The sequence below is a fragment of the Alligator sinensis genome, unplaced genomic scaffold (genome assembly GCF_000455745.1).
Source record: "Alligator sinensis unplaced genomic scaffold, ASM45574v1 scaffold330_1, whole genome shotgun sequence".
In the NCBI taxonomy this organism is placed as follows: Eukaryota; Metazoa; Chordata; order Crocodylia; family Alligatoridae; genus Alligator; species Alligator sinensis.
The window spans coordinates 377,403-395,818 of NW_005842178.1; the positions used below are offsets into that span (position 1 = coordinate 377,403).

General features: G+C 41.3%; 1 protein-coding gene across 7 annotated transcripts in view; it reads left to right on the plus strand.

The window, feature by feature from the left end:
• Positions 1 to 18,416, plus strand: part of CCP110 (centriolar coiled-coil protein 110) — a 28,086-nt gene that overhangs the window by 4,701 nt on the left and 4,969 nt on the right. For 3 of the 7 annotated variants that reach the window (XR_001358218.2, XM_014521081.2, XM_025207010.1), the window contains exons 3-14: positions 1,156 to 1,284; positions 2,333 to 3,980; positions 5,275 to 5,399; positions 6,133 to 6,265; positions 7,010 to 7,149; positions 7,574 to 7,690; positions 11,020 to 11,121; positions 11,382 to 11,498; positions 12,023 to 12,102; positions 13,270 to 13,332; positions 17,077 to 17,136; positions 17,721 to 17,803. Coding sequence is in view for 6 of the 7 variants with exons in the window: in XM_014521081.2 (XP_014376567.1) it covers positions 1,156 to 1,284; positions 2,333 to 3,980; positions 5,275 to 5,399; positions 6,133 to 6,265; positions 7,010 to 7,149; positions 7,574 to 7,690; positions 11,020 to 11,121; positions 11,382 to 11,498; positions 12,023 to 12,102; positions 13,270 to 13,332; positions 17,077 to 17,136; positions 17,721 to 17,803 (2,797 nt within the window). In the remaining variant the exon portion in view is untranslated. The remainder of the gene's footprint in view (positions 1 to 1,155; positions 1,285 to 2,332; positions 3,981 to 5,274; positions 5,400 to 6,132; positions 6,266 to 7,009; positions 7,150 to 7,573; positions 7,691 to 11,019; positions 11,122 to 11,381; positions 11,499 to 12,022; positions 12,103 to 13,269; positions 13,333 to 17,076; positions 17,137 to 17,720; positions 17,804 to 18,416) is intronic. The other 4 variants (XM_014521082.2, XM_014521083.2, XM_025207011.1 and 1 more) reach the window with 4 other exon arrangements.

Below are 18,416 nucleotides of genomic sequence, written 5' to 3' on the forward strand. Positions count from 1 at the left end.
TTGTCCCTTCCCCAGCCCTTCAGCAGCCATTAGGAAGCTGCTGAGGGGCTGGGGGGGGGACAAGGGGGGGGAACGAAAGTAAACTGGGTTTACTTTCGTTTCCCGTCGCAGCACAGTGGGCCATAGAAAATGGCTTGGCGGGCTGCATGGCGGACAAGCCTGATCTAGAGCAAGCATCAGCAGTCTTTAAAGGCTGTGGGCTGGATTCTACCATTTTGGATCAGAGGTGGACAGGTGGTAGGACCCAGCCACTGCTGCTGATTTTCCCCCGCTGCCAGCACCAGGAAAGTACTTGCCATTGCTGGTTTTTCCTGCACCTGCCGGGGGAAAGCAGCAGCAAGGAATAGCGACAGCAGCAGGCACTTTCCTTGTGCCCACTGCTGCTGCTTTTCCCTGCATTGCCTCTGCTTCTTCCTAGGTCCACCGCTGCTGCCTTTCCCTGTGCCAGCACGGGAAAATGTCTGCTGCTGAAGCCCCATGTCTTTGGGTTCGATCAAAAAGTTCTGCAGTCTGGATCTGGACTGTGGGTTGCTGACCCTTGCTCTAAAACTCAATGTTTAATTTCATATAGAATTGTTCATTACAAGGGTTTTTAATTACTTGGGCCCTTATCTCCTGAAAAATATATATGAATTAGGGCTATGAGACCTGCATCAGGAAGAGTGGTGTAGAGCATCTTAGAAAGTCTTCTTATATTTGGGAGAAAGGTCAGTGTGAGGCCCTCAAATCACAGCCACTAAGTAAAGTGTAAGGGGAGGGAAACTAGGGTGGAGGAGAGGATGCACAGAGGATGCTTGTGCAGCCTCTAAACAACATTCAAAAGGTCTGTTTATCAGTTCTGGATAGCCTTGTGTGTATGGCCGTCCTGTGGGAGAGGCTCCTGCATCAGCTGTTAAGGGATTTTTGTAAACCCAGTTCTTTAATCTCTGCATACTTCTTGCCTCTGGCCCAGTTTTTTGGGCTTTATGTACATTAAGTAGTTTTTGGCTTGCCAAAAATATCCCTTTACAGTTTAAAAGAGGTTAATCTTTAAACTGCATGAAGTCTCCAACTTACATGGTCTAAGTTTGTTTGTTTTTTAAGATTTTTTTTTTTTTTTTTTTTTTTTTGCATTTTAAAATTCTTTTTACATGTCCTTGGTACATTGTCCTACAGCTTAACCTTGAGAGAAGAAAGGAAATGCAGCAAGAGAAACAAAAAGCACTGGATTTAGAGATCTGGAAGCAGAACTCCAAGAAAAGGGCTTTACTTAATCGCGTTCAGGAGATTCTGGAAAATGTGCAGGTAAGGATGGTGGAAGTGTATTAGTTAATGTAGAGAAGGCATTTTAACACATGCATTCTGACCATTTCCTGAGGGCCAATAAATCCTGTAATCTAAACTGGTTGTTGTTTTCAGTTAGCTTTCTTTTTACCAGTACTTATTATTAATTTAGATAGTATGACCTGGTCAACAGTTGCAGTAAGTACATGCAATTATTTTGGTACAAACTTGTTTAGTGTTTGGTGTTCAGTGCTTTATTTGGTCTATGTACAAGACACAACTAGCAAAATAGTCACCTCTTGTTTTTGTAATCCTGTTTAAAATTGGTAGATTGTAGCAAATTGGCAGATCTAATTGTTTGGATTTTGATTAACAAACTGTTAACTGTGATGTTACCACTTATTTTTTCCAGAAATTGTGGGCTAGGTAACAAGCTCTGCAAAATTACAGCACTCCCGTGCATTAATATAACATTGTAACTTTGTTTTTCTTTTTATGCAATAATGGGATTATCATCAGGTTTTAGGCAGGTGTTTACAATTGAAAAAATAATCTAATATAGTCTTAATGAAGCCACTTAATCTGAGTTTATAGTAGAATTACAAGACAGCCCTTAAATTAACCCATTGGGTAAATGAACAGTGAGGTTGAGTTTGTTTCTTAGGTGGTAAACACATCTATTCAGCTTCATGTATTGTTTACTAGTGTGTGCATGGAAACAGTCACCTGATTTGGGATTTGAAAGGCAGACCAGGAACATATGTCAAGAGTATAAAAGTACTGGTTAGCTTTCTTCTAGACCTGGAGGTAATGGATATTTAGGTGATGACTTTTTACTCATTTTAGTTTAAACATCCATGTTGGTGTAAAATGCAGTTGCTATTGCTTGTGCCTGGAAAGAATTATGCCTTTATAAAAACAGGCAAATAATATGGAACGTTCTGTGCACTTAATTTTTTTTTGGCTGGATGTTAAAGAAATCCTATTCCTTTGTTTGTTTTCTAATTCTTTATAGACAATGAGGCTTTATTGCAATAAAGGGATATGAAATGTTTTCAATTATGTGCAGGTCAGAAAACTGTCCAGTGTGAATGATTTGGATCAATGGGAAGCTGAAAGTATTCACCCTAATTTGGAGTTAAAAGCCTCAGCTGGCTTCTCTACTCTACCAGACATCAATTTGCCAAGTTCTACTGCTGACTGTCATGCTACCAAGCTTGAAAAGCCATTAGAAAGTATGCCGTCGGACACTAACACCCTGGTTCCATTAAGCGTGATAGAATCTGTTAAAAGCACAGAAGAACTCGTTCTTCCAAAGCAAAGTGAGAGCAGCCCTTCAGAAAACATAGCTTGCCCAAAGGTTGCATCCCCTGATCAAACACAAAATATGCTTGCTTTAAACACACATCTGAACAAAGAGGATACAGGGGTACTAACAGTTAATGAGGAAGTTGCAGATCCCTACGTAATGAGTCTTCAAAATCTTCTGAAAAAGTCAAGGGAATATGTAGAGAGAGAACAAACGAGACGTAGCACAAGAACTAATTTGAAGAAAAGTATTAATGAAAGTCATTCAGATAAAGAAAATGATGCGGTTAAAAGCAGTGATTTAGTGAAAGAGAAGACAAAATTTACAGGCAGAAGTTGTACAGGTATGACACTTGATAAACCAAGTCTTAATAAATCGAATATGGTTCTCCAAGGTGCCTCTCCCCATTCATATAGCATGAGTACTTCAGCCTCATCCAGTTTTTCCAAAGTGGACATACCTGTGAGAGCAGGAACACCCCCAGTTTTGGATTCAGATTCAGATGAAGAATTTAAACATGTTACCACCTTTGACCATGACAGTAGCATTGTCAGAAGCCTTACAGGTTCCTATGCCAAATTACCCAGTCCAGAACCAAGTATGAGTCCTAAAATGCACCGAAGACGTCCAAGGCCCTTATCCATGGGTCACATAGTTATAAATAACCCTGTAAATGCCTATGAGTTAAGTCCTAAAAACAAAGGGAGAGCAACAGACTTGATTATACAAGATGCTGCTGACAAGGCCAACGTGTCTGAACCTGTGCCAAAGTTCACCGCAGACTTTGCTATGCTTTGTTCTAGCAAAGTTCACAAAACGTCTTTGGACACCTGTGATGGACTGGTGTTTGGCAAATCAAATCCAGTGCATCAACAGTCTGTTAATCAATTAGAAAGCAAAGGAGTTCCAGTGTCTGCTACAGTGGAGGGTCAGCTAGCGCTGGAGGGCAGAGGGCTGTACAAGGTGGACGGTGCTACTTGTACTACAACTCCAAAATTGCATGAGCCTTATGCAGCTAGTCAGTCCCTGGTAACCCAAAAACTAGTAAGTATGAACGGACTCAAACCAAGTAACTTGTTAGAAAAAAACAAAAGTACTTCACCCATGGAACTCAATAAATCTTATGATGTAGAAAACCCATCTCCATTACTGATGCAAAGTCAGCAGAAGCAACAGCAGGTGGATACTCCAAGTCTTTCTTTTGGAAATGAACACTTTCAAGAAAATGGTATTGAAAAAGTGAAACGTAGGCTGGATATGGATACTGATGGCTCACAGAAAGAAAACTACCCATATGTTTCATCAGTTGGAACCGAAGAACAAGAGAGTTGGTGGCTGCAAGATCAAAGATGCTCCCTGGGATCTATTTATGTTAACAAGAATGTAAGCTCAGACAGTACTGCAAAAGGTAAACTGATATTTTTTTCTCTAGTTAATCCTTTTCAAAATATAAGTTTTCTTTAGTTAGAAGTCTCAGTTTTAAAAAATATGTAATTATTGTGCTAATTGTTGTCATGACGATAAATTGACTTGTAGTCCTTTCAATACATATGAAGAGGGAGTTAAAAAGCTCAGGGTTTCTGTGTGCGCTTTTATCTGTAATCTGTTTTCCTTACTAGTGTTTCACTACATTTCACTTTTGTATTGTTCTCACAACTTATATAGTGATTATGTTGAAATGACAGAATATATTTTTATAATCATAAATCCCTACACTTTAGATAAATTTCCTATAGTAAACCAAATTTCTGAAAGATGCTCTAGAAATGGAGGCTTCTTTAAGCGAAGTGAAGCCTGCTTCCTTGAACACAGAAGTCCTATAATACGTATTTAACAATGGTTTGAGCATCTCCATAGGTACTTGTATAGAGTAAATAGATGATATTGGGAAAGGTGATTTTCCTGGTTTCTGAAAAACTATCCTGCTTGTTCAATATCACCATTTGTTGCTATAACTGGAGCTTCTCTTTTTGCTTTATAATTTGGAGTTTTCTTGTTGTTTTACTGCAAATTATGTCTAGCTGGATTTGAAATCCAAAAAGAATGGAAATGAAGCAATGCTAGAAATGGTTACAAAAATTCCAATGAAACTCTCATACATTGAATTTCTATGTTCCACGAAAAGTCAATGGCTCTACAAACATTAGTCTAATGAACTGTATTTGGCCTTATGCTAAGGTAGAACAGTAATCTGAAATAAGAGAACATGGATACACTTTGCAAATAAAATACCGAATGCAAGGAGTTGGAATATTATGATATGTGGTCTCTTTTTGATTCAGAAACAAAAATGTCACATCTACTTTGTATTTTTCTCCAATGAACTTCATAAGGAGGCTAGATATGAGGGTGTGTATATGTGTTTTGAATTTGATCAAGCAAGAAGTCCTGCTTTTTTCAGAGCTAGTTTCTTCATGTTTACACTCTTGTGCCACTTGTGCCATCTGGGAGGGCTTATCTCATAAATGTGAACCTGATCAGACAACTTGTAGAGCTGCACTTGCTGATAAGTAACTTTGTTTGCTATGTGTTAGTGGGAATTGTGAATAAAAAGGTATTCTACTTTTTTTTTTTGAAAGAGAAATATACATTTTAAATCAACATCTCTTTGTTTAGGGTACAGAACATTTAGAAAAAATATATGAAGAAGAATTAAAGAATATATGATTAATTCTTTAAAATGCATGTGTTTTTTTTCTCAGAAGAGATTTTAAAAAATAAAATGTTGGCTTTTGAAGAAATGAGGAAGAGGCTTGAAGAGCAGCATGCACAACAGCTATCAATTCTGATAGCTGAACAAGAAAGAGAACAGGAGAAACTGCAGAAGGTGAGGGAACAAGACTGGAAAACTCCAGTTTGAGATGGTAGCAGTAGCTGCTTGTGCTTTTTGTTTCAGTATCTGGCAATTTAGGGCAGTGAAATGATATTGCTTTTTTTTTTTGTATGTCATGCCCAAGGTTGGGCAGTTATCATAATGTAGTTGAATTTATGGCAGCTCTTTGGAGAATGTGATAATGTGAAAGCCTTAAAGTTGACTATCATCTTGTTCTGGATAGGGACAGTCAGAGCACTGAGAAAAATAATGTAACGAACAGGAGGCTTGGCTCATTGACTGTTTTAGTATAGCAGTAGAAAGGCATACCCAGGAGACAGATGTATAATTGATGCATGTTTTCATAGCCAGTTCTAAAAGGGAAGTGCTGCAATAGGGAATTAGACATCCTAGAAGAGTGAGAAAATTACTACAATCAGCTGGTAGTAGCTCACACAGTATCCATGTATATTAATACAATTGAGAGGGGAATCTATGTGTTTTTACAGTTTGGGAAAGGTTTATCTGGGTTTTTAAGCGTATATATTGTCTAGTAGGCCTATTTGAAGTTCAGTTATATATGATGATGTTACATTAAGATTAGTGGAAATTAAGATGTCTATAGGTAGTGGCTAAGCTGCTTATGTTATATTGAGGCTTGTCAAGATGCCACGGCTTTTCAAAATTAATCTAAATTCCATCATATGGAATGAAAGATCTGGTTTTATGGCAGACTTTTAATCTGCAGGAGATAGAAGAGCAGGAGAGAAGGTTGAAAGGAAAGAAGATTGTTACAACAGAAACCGAAATACCCAAAATGAATGTTTCCAGTGGAGTGGGATTGGAATGGAGAAAAATAAGTGAAAGTGGCGTGCTGGAAAGTATGCTGACTTAAGTGGACACAATCTGTTATGCAAATTCAAATAGCACTGGTAAAACTGGGCTGGAGTATACAGTTTACTGGGCACTTTAAAACAGGATATTCCTTCCTGGGTCATGGAATGCACAGTAGCAACACCTCTGCTTCATTAATTGGGATCCAGTCTAGGCAGGAAGTATTGGAAGTTAGTATCTTCCTGCAGGTTGGTGACATGTATGAAACCAATTGATGGTCTTAGTCATGTTCATAAATGAGTGTACACATCGCTGCATCTGAAACTACCTCTAATAAAAATCTGGAAGTACTTCCTTTGATCCTAAGCCCTCCACAAAAGGTCCAGTATAGTATCTCTTAATATTCAACATGTGTATTGTGGATTTTTGCACACACTGGTATAAAGGGAAAGTCTGTCCCTCTCTGAACCAGTTAGTCTCTGAGATTCCATCCTGCGGTACTTTCTGCTTTGATTATGTCTTTTTTTAAATTTTGAACAAGCATAACTGACGGGGGATATAATGTATACAACAAGCAGTGAATGAAACAGTACTAGTTCAATGTACACCCATGAAAAGCTTCTAGATTAAAACCAGTGTGTATGTGTGTTAAAAAATATAGTGATAAATCTGGATTTCTGTGGCGTGACATGCAAGTATTTGGGTGGTGGTGTGGGTGTGCTCATGTGCTCAGTCTTCCTGTTTGGTGCTCCATTTATTTAACTACATCTACTTATTCTACTTATGTGTAGGTTTTGCCAACACTGTCACACCCAATAGCTTTGCGTCAACAAGTGACACTCCATTCTACCTCTGGGGGCCATCATCTGGTGGAGTGTCAAAAATCTCAGCAGCCAGGCCCATTAGTAGAGCCCAGTCCAGGTGGTCACAGGTAGGAAAATAGATTGCACTGTATATTTTTAAAAATCATCTAATCCTTGCCGGGTAGATATACTACAGCTAAAAGCTCCCAGTGCAAGAGAATTGAAATCCAATTAATCTTTGACCTGCAGTTCTTTAGATGAGGTTGAACTAGGAGATCTAAGAAAACAGCTAAACAATGTTATTTCCCCCCCTAGATTACAGAATAAGCAATGTAATCATGTAACCCATCTTCACTGATAACCAAACTAATATTGTAGTGGGCACCTCTGACCTAGCTAAAACGCATTTAGCAAACTTATATTTTCTAGCCCTGAATACAAGAGGGGTGAATAAACTGATTTTAATTGTTTGTCCAAATCTATCAACCAAGCTAAATATATTTAATTACATAATAGCACTTAGACAGTTTTTTTGGTTTTTTTGTTTTAAAGGTTTTCAGTCCAGAAGTGCAAATGAAGTTCAGTAAGATCACTGCATTAGCAAAGGGTTTTCTTACTCGTAGGCTCATGCAAACCGAAAAACTGAAATATTTAAGGCAAACTGTCAAGGTAAGGAATAAGTGACAAGACGCTTCTGTTTCATATATATATTCTTCTGTCGTTTTCACTCCTCTCTTTTAGCTGGTAGATGAAATCTTTTCTCCTGAGAAAACCCATCCTACTTTCAAGATTGATTTACAAAGTTTACTGGATAGGGTGGTTCTCCTCTTCAGAGATTGAATGAACTACACACCATACTCATGGTGTGCACGTTCACTTTTTATAGTGGGCTAAAAGTATCTTCTCTGTTGCATGGTGGGCGTAGCTAACAATGATGGCGTACAAAAGGGAAAAGATAGAGGAGCATCTTTCTTCTGTTAGTCTTATTGCTTAACAACACAACCATTCATAAGGCAGCAATAGGCAGTAGCCATTCATGAGTAGCACCACCAAAGACGGTGAAGAGCACGCTTCATTTCCTCTGATGTAAAGCTTCCATGGTCTGAGTTCATGTAGGTATTTGGTATTATTTGCTCCTGCGTTACATAGATGTATGGTGCATTTATGTACAAAGTAAAAAGTGACTGGGTACAGCATGCAGTACAGTACCTGATTTTTGGAGCAGTGAATGCTACAGCCTAGCTGCCAGGTTTTCTTTGCTGAATTGCAGTAGTCAGAGGAGGTTGTAGAAAAGTCCTATATTTAGAGAATCATGCTTAAATCCCTCGTTTCACATCCTGCCAGGCTGTCTCTGCACATTCCTTCTACTTGGACCTTTGAAATTAAAGGAAGAGGAACTAGATCCATTTAGGATTTTAGGGCTGCTACACACCTGTGTGGAGCCTGCTCCAATGCATTGGAAAACCACTGTGTTGGAGCAGACTCGATTATTAATTATTAATCGAGTCTGCTGGAGCACAGAAATTCATAGAATCATAGAAGTTGGGTCGGAAGGGACCTTGTAGATCTTCAAGTCCAACCCCCTGCCTGGGCAGGAGGAAAACTGGGCTCAAATGACCCCAGCCAGGTAGGCATCGAGCCGCTTCTTAAAGACCCCCAGGGTAGGAGCCAGCAACACTTCCCTTGGAAGTTGGTTCCAGATCCTAGCCACCCTAACTGTGAAGTAGTTCTTACGGATGTCTAATCTAAACCTACTCTCCAGCAACTTGTGGCCGTTATTCCTTGTTATCCCGGGGGGCGCTAGGGGAAACAAGGTCTCCCCCAAACCCTTCTGGTCCCCCCTAGTGAGTTTATAGACGGCCACAAGGTCCCCCCTCTTGTGAAGGCTGAACAGGTTCAGGTCCTGTAGCCTCTCAGTGTAGGGTCTGCCCTGCTGTCCCCGGATCATGCGGGTGGCCCTCCTCTGGACCCTCTCAGTGTTGTCCACATCCCTCTTGAAGTGGGGTGCCCAGAACTGGACACAGTACTCCAGCTGTGGGCTGACCAGTGTCGTGTAGAGGGGGAGGATCACCTCCTTGGCCCTACTTGAGATGCACCTGTGGATGCACGATAGGGTCCACTTAGCCCTGCTGACCGTGACCTCGCATTGTCGGCCCATGTTCATCTTGGAGTCAGTGATGACTCCAACATCCCTTTCTGCCTCCATGCTCTCAAGAAGGGAGTTTCCCATCTTATAAGTGTGCTGCTGGTTACTACTGCCCAAGTGCAGCACCCTGCACTTGTCCGTATTGAAACGCATCCCGTTTTTGTTAGCCCACCCCTGTAACCTGTCCAGGTCTTTCTGCAGTCTTTCCCTCCCTACTAGTGTGCCCACCTCACCCCAAATTGATGCACTCTGGCAGCCTTCTGCATCACGTGTATCAGTGTCGCCACACGTCTCTGCACTGATAAAATGGTGGTGGGTCACTTTGAAATAAAACACATTCAATGAGCTTTAGTTCAAAGTGCCCTGCTGCCATTTTCTCAGTGCGGGGACACTGGTACACATGACACACAGGCACTTCTAATTAGCATGGCTTGGCGCAGTGTCCCAACACATGTAAAAATGCCCTAGGACACCTAAGTCCAGAATTTAGATCCTTGTTCCTTGCTCAGTTGCCTCCAAACCCTGGAGACATGTGAATATTGCAGATACCTATGTTTTATGGCATGGCCAGAACCATGTTAGTTGTGACAGGGCTGGGACCCTGTCACCTGTCTCACTCCTAAACCCTGCTGGGATTCACAGACTAGGCATTTCCCCATATATCTCTCCTGGCTGATCTGCTAGACATGAGTGAGGCTCTCCACTACCTTCAGTTGCTGTGCAAATTTCCCTCTCCTACTTGTCTGTAGTTTGATGGCTATTGCTCTCATAGGGGCTTTAGGAGGCCTGGGTTCAATTCCTTCCTCTACCTGAGGAAATGTGGCCTGACATTTCCATCTTGGAACAATGCCCTGATCCCTCAGACCTGAGGATATTTTTGGGGTGGTGATTTCATTTCCTTGTGTTTAGCTGTCCCACTTTGAATGGGATAATTAAATATTTATTTGGTCTAAGGGGAAAGAGAGTGAACATAATTATTTTATCTACTAGTTATCCAGGAGGTGGGAGACAGGTATTCAGAACTCCCCAGAGTAGGGACCTTAACCAGGTATCCCTTCTCCTGGAAGAGTATTTTAACCACTGAGCTCTTGAGTATCAGTATTCTGATAGAGAGGACTGATCCTTCTTGGTTTTTGCAAGAAGGGGTGTAGGTGCCTAAGTCCAGGCAAGGATTCAGGACTTTTGGATGATGGGAACTGCCTCCCTTAGGTGTAGAGCGGGGGTGTCAAACTCACTTTGTGCCCTGAGCTGGATCTGGAATGAGGCTGGATGTGGCCCAGAGCAGGAGAAAGTTGCAGCATGCGGTGGGGGCTTGCAATCAGGAAGGCAGGGCCAAGGTAGTGCAGATGGGCAAAGCTAACATGGCAACTGGGGCTGTGTTGGCCCTCACTTGCCCTCCTGCTGCCAATCATCATGTCCACAGGGGCCCAACCCATAGTCCAGTGGGGTGGATAGAGTGGCTCTGCAGGTCAGATGTGGCCTGCAGGCTGTATGTTTGACACCCCTGACCTAGGATAATGTGTTCATCCTTTGGAAAGAGGTGTGGGGTTTCAGGTACCCATCTCCTCAGTATTTTGTGTTCTCTGCCTTACTGTGTTCTTCACTGGGTATGCTGGCTTTTGTAGGTCCTATTCTTAGACGCATAACTCTCCCCTATGAACTGAATAGGAACCCAGGGCCCTAATGTGGGTGTTGTGAATTCCACTAAGTGACTTAAAGTTTATTGCCACAGTGTTTTGCATTGTGTCACCCAAGTGTGCCTTGCAAATCTGGTCTCATCTGAATAAAAGGTTTGCTACAGATCCCGTCAGTGAGAATTGTGTAATGTTTAACCTTACATTTTATTTTTTAGGATACTATGGAGTTCATAAAAAATTTTCAGTCTGAAGCTCCATTAAAGAGAGGGACAGTTTCAGCACAAGATGCATCCCTGCATGAAAGAGTGATAGCTCAGGTGATGTATATTTGCGACTATTTAGTCTGTCTGTCAACAAGAGAGAGGTTCTTCGTTTCATCTTTGTGAGGTGAAAATGTAAAGTTAGGTCATGTAAAAAAAGAAAGTATTGCTTTATGCTTACAAAAATAGTCTGTAGTACAGTTTTACCAAGATGGTCTTTCTTTCTCTGTGTTAAAAAATTGCTGTGGTCTTTTACCTTAAGTATGAACACACTAACTTGATTGAAGAACTTCATGCAGGTTTTATTGTTTTTTCAGCTGCGAGCTGCTCTATATGACATCCATGACATATTCTTCATCATGGAAGTATCTGAGAGAATGAGTATATTGCATCACGATCGTGAAGTTCGTAAAGAGAAGATGCTCAGGCAAATGGTGTGTTCCAAGATCATGTGTTTGCCTAGTAACAAACCCCCCCCCCCCCTCCCCCCAGTCCAATATTTAGAAGTGGTTCCTTTTAAGGTCTGAATTTCTTCTGATCTGGGAAGATTTAAAACCTAAGCTGTTGAAAATAATCTTCCTGACTAGTGTGGTCCTTGGCTGTGATGCTACAGGGGTTAAATTTCTTTAAAAATGTTCAGTCCACCATAGTTAGCATCCACACTCTCCTAAAGTGTGTGTGTGGGCATGCAGTACTATAAATGGGAAATAATCAGAATCAATTTTAACAAGAAAAGAGATTCAATTTAAATTATGGATTTTTTTGTTCCTAGAAGTGATTTTTAATTGAAAATTTATAATATATGAGTTTCCTTGCCACATAAAGTAAAAACTGTTGAATTAGATTCTTTAAAATGGATGCCATAATAACAACTACCAGAGTAGTTGGGTTAGAAGGAGCCAACGGTAATAAAAGTAGTAATTAATATTAGTATCCACCACTTTCTCTCCTCTTTTAGGATAAAGTAAAGACCTCACGAGAGAGAGCGACACTTTCAACAGCGACTCAAAAGTCCCTGGATAGGAAGAAGTTCATGAAGTATGTGCATTTTCTATTTTTTTGGTGATGGTTGGGGGAGGAGGATTGGGAAAATGTTTGCTTTGTGCACAGCAGAATCTTTAGCGAAATGGTTTCTTACATTTGTTGGATGACTTTACTCACTTCCTTCTAGTCAACATTTAATATTCCTTCATTTTCATTTTGATAGGAATCACCTGAATATCTGCTTACATATTAAAAGCAAGATGGATGCTAGTCTTCTTCCATGTATCTACTTACTTTTGTCCAATTTGCTCTGAAATCATAATTAATAGCATCATGATTAATGTTTTATCATTGATCGAATGCCTTGCGCATTTGGCTAGAACACTAAATTGAATCAGAACATGTTGTTGCAGTAAATGATGTTGGTTAAGTATGTGACACATGTTCCTGTTGAGTGAAAGGGCCCAACACTACAGCATGATTCTAGAGCACTCTCAACTATTTGAGTTACCATCTCTTGAATAAAGGTAAAATTTGCCGACTTAGTAAAAAAAAAAAAAAAAAAAAAAAAAAAAAAAGTTACAGCACTTACAAAAATTAGTCATGTTTTGTTGCATTTAATTTAGGTAATTATATCCCTGTTTAACTGAAATCCCAGTTAAATCTCAATTAATAAAATGCTCATGTTAACTTGAGTTGCATGTAATGTTCATATGCATTTAAGAATGAGTTTCAATAAGCAAACTAATTCTTGTATGTTTAGGTTTGGCAACTGAGTGCTTAATAAAATACATGAATCATTTTCATGGCTTCCTTCAGAATTAATGGTGTACACCAGTGGTTCCCAGACTTTTTTCCTCAGCATGACCCCATTTATGGCCCCATTTCCTCAGTATGACCCCCGACTCCCAACCCACAGTCCTCCAGCCCCACGACCCCATCCACTGTTGTGACCCTGCTTAGGGTTGCGACCCAGTTTGGGAACCACTGGTGTACACAGTAGAAACATTTGAATTGGCTATGTAACATCATTCAGATACATAATTCCTTGGCACATAATCTGATTTCTAAAGGGTAGATTTCAGTGTATATAATTTTACCAAAATGAGTGATAATATGCAATGCAGGTAGCTTTCTTTTTTTTTCCATTTAGCTTCCTTCATGATGATTTTATATAATTATATATAAAGAAAAATAATTGGGTCCTTTTTGTTTCTCTAGGGCTGCGGAAATGGGAATGCCAAATAAAAAAGTAATCGTAAAACAAAAAACATCTGAAGCCAGGTCAGTGAAGATATCGTTTTTTTGTCAGTAAGAGTACTGTAATATGTTCTTAATTGTGTGATGCTGGATGCTTGCTTGCTATAACTTATTTGCTGTCGTTATTACCAAGGGCAGTAAAGAAAGGAAAGGGGTTATTAACTTGTCTGTAGTTAATAGTCTCTCTTTCAGCTTGAACATCTTATATATACTATCCTCAAAAATGACATTTCATTTCTTTATGATTTTTCATAGTGTTAAGTGTAGTGGTAACATCTTTAAGTATTGGGGTACTTTTATTTTCTTCTGTTGATCCCTTTGCTTTTCTAGATATGAACCATAGTGTAGTGGTATGTAGAGATCATTGAAAATAGGTGTAATCTTTCTTACGAAGAGACCCTTGAGCATCAACAGGGGCACTTACTTCCAGGCCACCTGGTTGTAAGTTAATACTCCACACCTTGCCAGTGTCTCATATGTGGTGCTAATGACAGGTTACGTTTACAGCAGGAGACGTGCTAAGTCCAGGAGAAACTTCAAGTGTACAAGTGTTCATGTAATTTCTTGTGGAGCAAAAATGGTGGATCCAGCAGAAAGTTCAATACTCTGCTATTGGGGCTACCCTTTAGATGGGGCCTGTCCACAAAAGAAAATTTTTGCCAGTAAAAGAACATGTGACTAGAATGCTTGCAAACTACCAACTTTAATAATAATTGCACAAGTGCTTCAATGGTCTGTCCTCTTCTGGTAAGACTGCATAATCTCTATCCAGATCATTTATAGAATTGTTCAATGCTTGTGGGTGCCTACACACGTGCAGCGAGGCTGCTCCAATGAATTGTAATTACAGTGCGTCGGAGCAGACTTGATTAATCGAGTCTGCTGGAGCGTGGTGATTACCGCACTCCAGCAGACTCCGGTATCACATGTATCAGCGTCCCCACAGTGAAAAATGGAGGTGAGGGTGCTTTAACTAGAGTTCGTTTGACAAACCTTTAGTTAAAGCGCCCCTGCTGCCATTTTTCAGCATGGGAATGCTGATGCATGTGACGCTCTGGGCACTTTATTAAATTAAATTGTCCCCCTCTTCCCCTGACTCCCAGAGCACATGTATAAACACCCTGTGAGACCAGAAACTTGAGGAAGTGAATCTCATAGTGCTTCTATTCATCCCTTGGTTTTAGGGTGAGAAGCTATTGACTGTAACCTCCACACATATGTAATGATGCAAAAATGATTTTTAAGATTACAAAAAGCAATAAAAGCAACACTTAGATAATAAAGATAAGATATATCTTTATTAGATAAGATAATAAGATAATAAAAGCAACACTTTTGCCTTCTTAAGCACTGATGTGTAAAGTTGGTGGTGCTTTTTTTGTGAACCCAGGCCAGAGCCTGGGTTCATGGTCTTCTGTGAAGGTATCTGTCAGTCCTGCCTTCAATGGTCATGTCCACATGAATAGGGGTGTGCCTTTGCAGCGGCACAAATTTGTGGCGCTACTTTGTGCCACAGTGTACACCCCTGCTCGTATGCTTTGCAGCAGGACAGGTCCCACTGCTCCGTGGGCTAGCTGGGGTACAGAGTGCCTCAGCAAGGGCTAGCTATCCCCTGTGCTGACTTACCCTGTGCCCTGGCCAGCTGGGGAACGGCATGTGGAGATAGGGCAGAAGACAGCCCAGGGCTGCCTGCTCCCCCATCTTCGTGCATTGTGGAGCCCCCACGCTGAGGCACCCTGCACCCCAGCCAGCCACTTCCTGGGTTGGCTGCTTCCTTGTCTCAAGGCACACTGCGCCCCAGCCAGCTGCTCTGCTGGGGGCTCCACATGCCTCAGTGTAGGGGCTCCACAGTGGAGCCCCTGTGCTGAGGCACAAGGAGACAGGAGCAGCTGGCCAAGGCTACTTGTTCCCTTGTCTCAAGGCACACTGAGCCCCAGCCAGCCTGGAAGTGGTTAGCTGGGGCACAGGGTGCCTCAGCACAGGACTCCACGTGCCTCAGCACAGGGGCTCCACAGTGAAACCCCTACACTGAGGCATAAGGAGACAGGGAAGCAGCCAGCTCAGGGCTGCCTGCACCCCCATCTTGAGGCATCCTACACCCCAGGCAGCTGGGGAGTGGCTGGGTAGGGCACAGGGTCCCTCAGCATGGGGGCTCCATGAACTTCAGCACTGAGCCACAAGGAGACAGCTAAGGGCTGCCTGCTGTCCTTTCTTGGGGCACCCTGTGCGCCAGCCGGCCGGGGAGCAGTGGGGTCTCAGCAGAGGGGCTCCACACTAGGGCTGTGTGAAGCTTTGGTCACTGATTTGATTCAGCGGAGGTTCGGCCCAATTCGGTAGCCGAATCTGAATCGAATTGGGAGACCCTTTAATTTCTCCAAATTGACTTGGAACCCTCTGAATCAATTTGGAGAGATTTGGAAAGATTTGACGATTTAGACAGAGACACAATGTTTTTTCTACATACCTCTAGGTACCAGGCGCCTTGTGAACGCTGCAAAGGTAGGGCAGATGGAGCGTCTCATTGGAGTGCGGGGGGTCCCCAGCGCACTTGGCCGCAGGCCTGGAAGTAGACCAGAACTTCTGGTCCACCTCCGGGTCCACCAGGGAGTGTGCTGGGGGGCCACCCCCCGGCTTAGTGGCTGGTGCCTGCTGGGTTTGGGGAAGCCATCCTGGGTCCTCCCGCGGGCAATCGCCAAGCTGGGAGAGTGCAGGGGGTCCCCCGGCACACTTGATGGCAGACCCAGACGTGGACCAGAAGTACTTCAGGAGCCCCCTGCGCACCTGTGGGATGCTCCATCCGCTCCACCATCGCAGCGTTCATGAGCTGCGCCTGGTACCTTGAGGTATGTAGAAAAAACATTTAAAGCTGTGTCTATGGCCGAATCACTGATTTTTTCCGAATTGGCATCAAATCTTCACGTTCAGATTTGGCCAAATCAAATTGGAACAGTGATCCGAATCAACAAATTGAATCACTGTCCCCAATTCAGGCTGAATCCGAAATGAATACAGCCCATCTCTCACACCCCTACTCCACAGCATGTGGAGATAGGAGAGCAGGCAGCCCTGGGTATGGTTTGCAGTGCTTCTTTTCCAGGGTTTTTTGTTTTGTTTTTTGCTACTGGGAAATCCTGGAGCAAATTTTGCTCTGGCACTGTAAATTAGCAGCACTGTGCATTGATTAAGGTGCAGCTTGTGCAGTTTGTGGTGCTGCAAAGGGGTTTGCAGTGCCACAAACCACACATGCCTGCACATCTAGATCCAGCCACTCTGTCTCCAAGGGAAGAAGAAATCATTGGGATAAGCTACTGGGGGAAAAACATATTACATGTATGAACCTGTTCCAAGTTGGCTTACTGGGGTGGGTGGTGGGGGGAACACCCTTTGATGTGCCCCAAAAATGCACAGCAAAGATTGGATGAGGTGAAGTTGGATGTGGATACACTGCATCAGGATATGTTTGTGTTATAACAATTGTTACTAGAAAAAGCTGACCTGCTTTGTTTTGATCCTGGGAGAAGTTGAGCCTTTGCTTAGGGACACCTGTAAGAAAGGTTCTTTTCTGTTTCTGAAGGCTTTGTAAATCTCATTCTTGAGTTTTAATTACTGCCATACTTATCTGTATAGCCACTGAGCTATCAGTGGGTAACTAAACATTATGCTGGCCCTTCTGGCATACCTAGAATATAGAAAGTGATTTTTAGTAATCAAACTTTATTTGTGGCTTTGTTTTAGGGAAAAAACCATAAGTTTTATTTCTTTTAACAGAGTTCTTCAGCCAAATCAAGGACAAAATGCTCCAATTCATAGGCTGCTCTGCAGGCAAGGGTAAGCCCCGCATATGGTTTAAAGCATAACTCTAAAGGTTGAAGTTAAATGCAACATCTAAGAATACAGATCTTTCAATAAGAGCTACAGGTATCACTGCAAATATTGTGCAAAGACAAAATGACCAATATTTAACTTAGGTTGAGAAGATACTTCAGTTTCCTAGTATTTGTGTTTATTTTATACTAAAAAATGCAGTGGTCTCATTCTGTTGTCTGTCTTCCATTAACGCTGTGTTTAGACATCTGTATTTGTAAAATTCATTCCATGAACCTCTGCTTCCACTTAATGTAACATCATTTTTAAAAATGTAGACTACTTAATTCCACAATATCTTAATTGAATCAGTTTCTTGAACAGTTTAAAAAGGGTATCTGGAAAGTACATTCTCCTGTTAATGTGTGCATAAATCCTAATAATGTCAACTGGGGTTGCACATGTAAATATTCTGGAGGGGGCTATACTGAATCCCTTGCAGATATTCTCATGCCAAGAACAGCTTAATAGTGTTGCTTTTCTTTGTTTGGATGCAGCCTTTGGACTTCGATGCAAATGACTTGTTAATTTTTTTTATATTTAATTAGAACCCCTAAGACCTCAGTGAAGGGGGTTGAGCAAAATAGAAAGAAGTCCTCAGAGAGCAGATTGCCTAACAAGGCTATTTCAGGTGTGTAGAAAATTGGTGCTTGGATGTCATTTATAATAAAGGAATGAGTAAGTTACTAGTATAAAGAAAGCCTTAAGGGGAGGGGGGGTTGTTTTACCTTTTCTGTCTGCAACAGCTTTGCTTTAATGCATTAAATCCAGCCCATCTTTTCAAACAAATATATATGAGTAACAAACCTTTTGTAAAAGCTGTAAAATATGTATGTACCATTTAGAGTTGGTGCTTACATTTTTTTTGCCAGATGCCCAAGTGCAAAAAAAAATGCTATATTTTTGTTAGCAATATGTCCAAGAAAGACGTAAGGTTTGTCAAGAGAAAAATATTCAGAACTAGTATAGATTTAGATGTAGCTTAGGTATTTGTATTTTGAATATCATATGATTCTTATTTTATATATGTAAGATGCATCTTCCACAAAGAAAAATAAAGGAGTAAAGAGAGGCTTTCAAAACAGTCTCTCTTTTCATATGGACTATTTAATAAATTCTCACTTTTAAAATATGTTGTAGGATTCTATGATGTATATTAGGCATTAAGGAGTAAGATGTGACCCAGTTTTCCCTTAATATACACCTAATGTTATGTTTTAATTGTAGGGAAATACAGAGGGCCC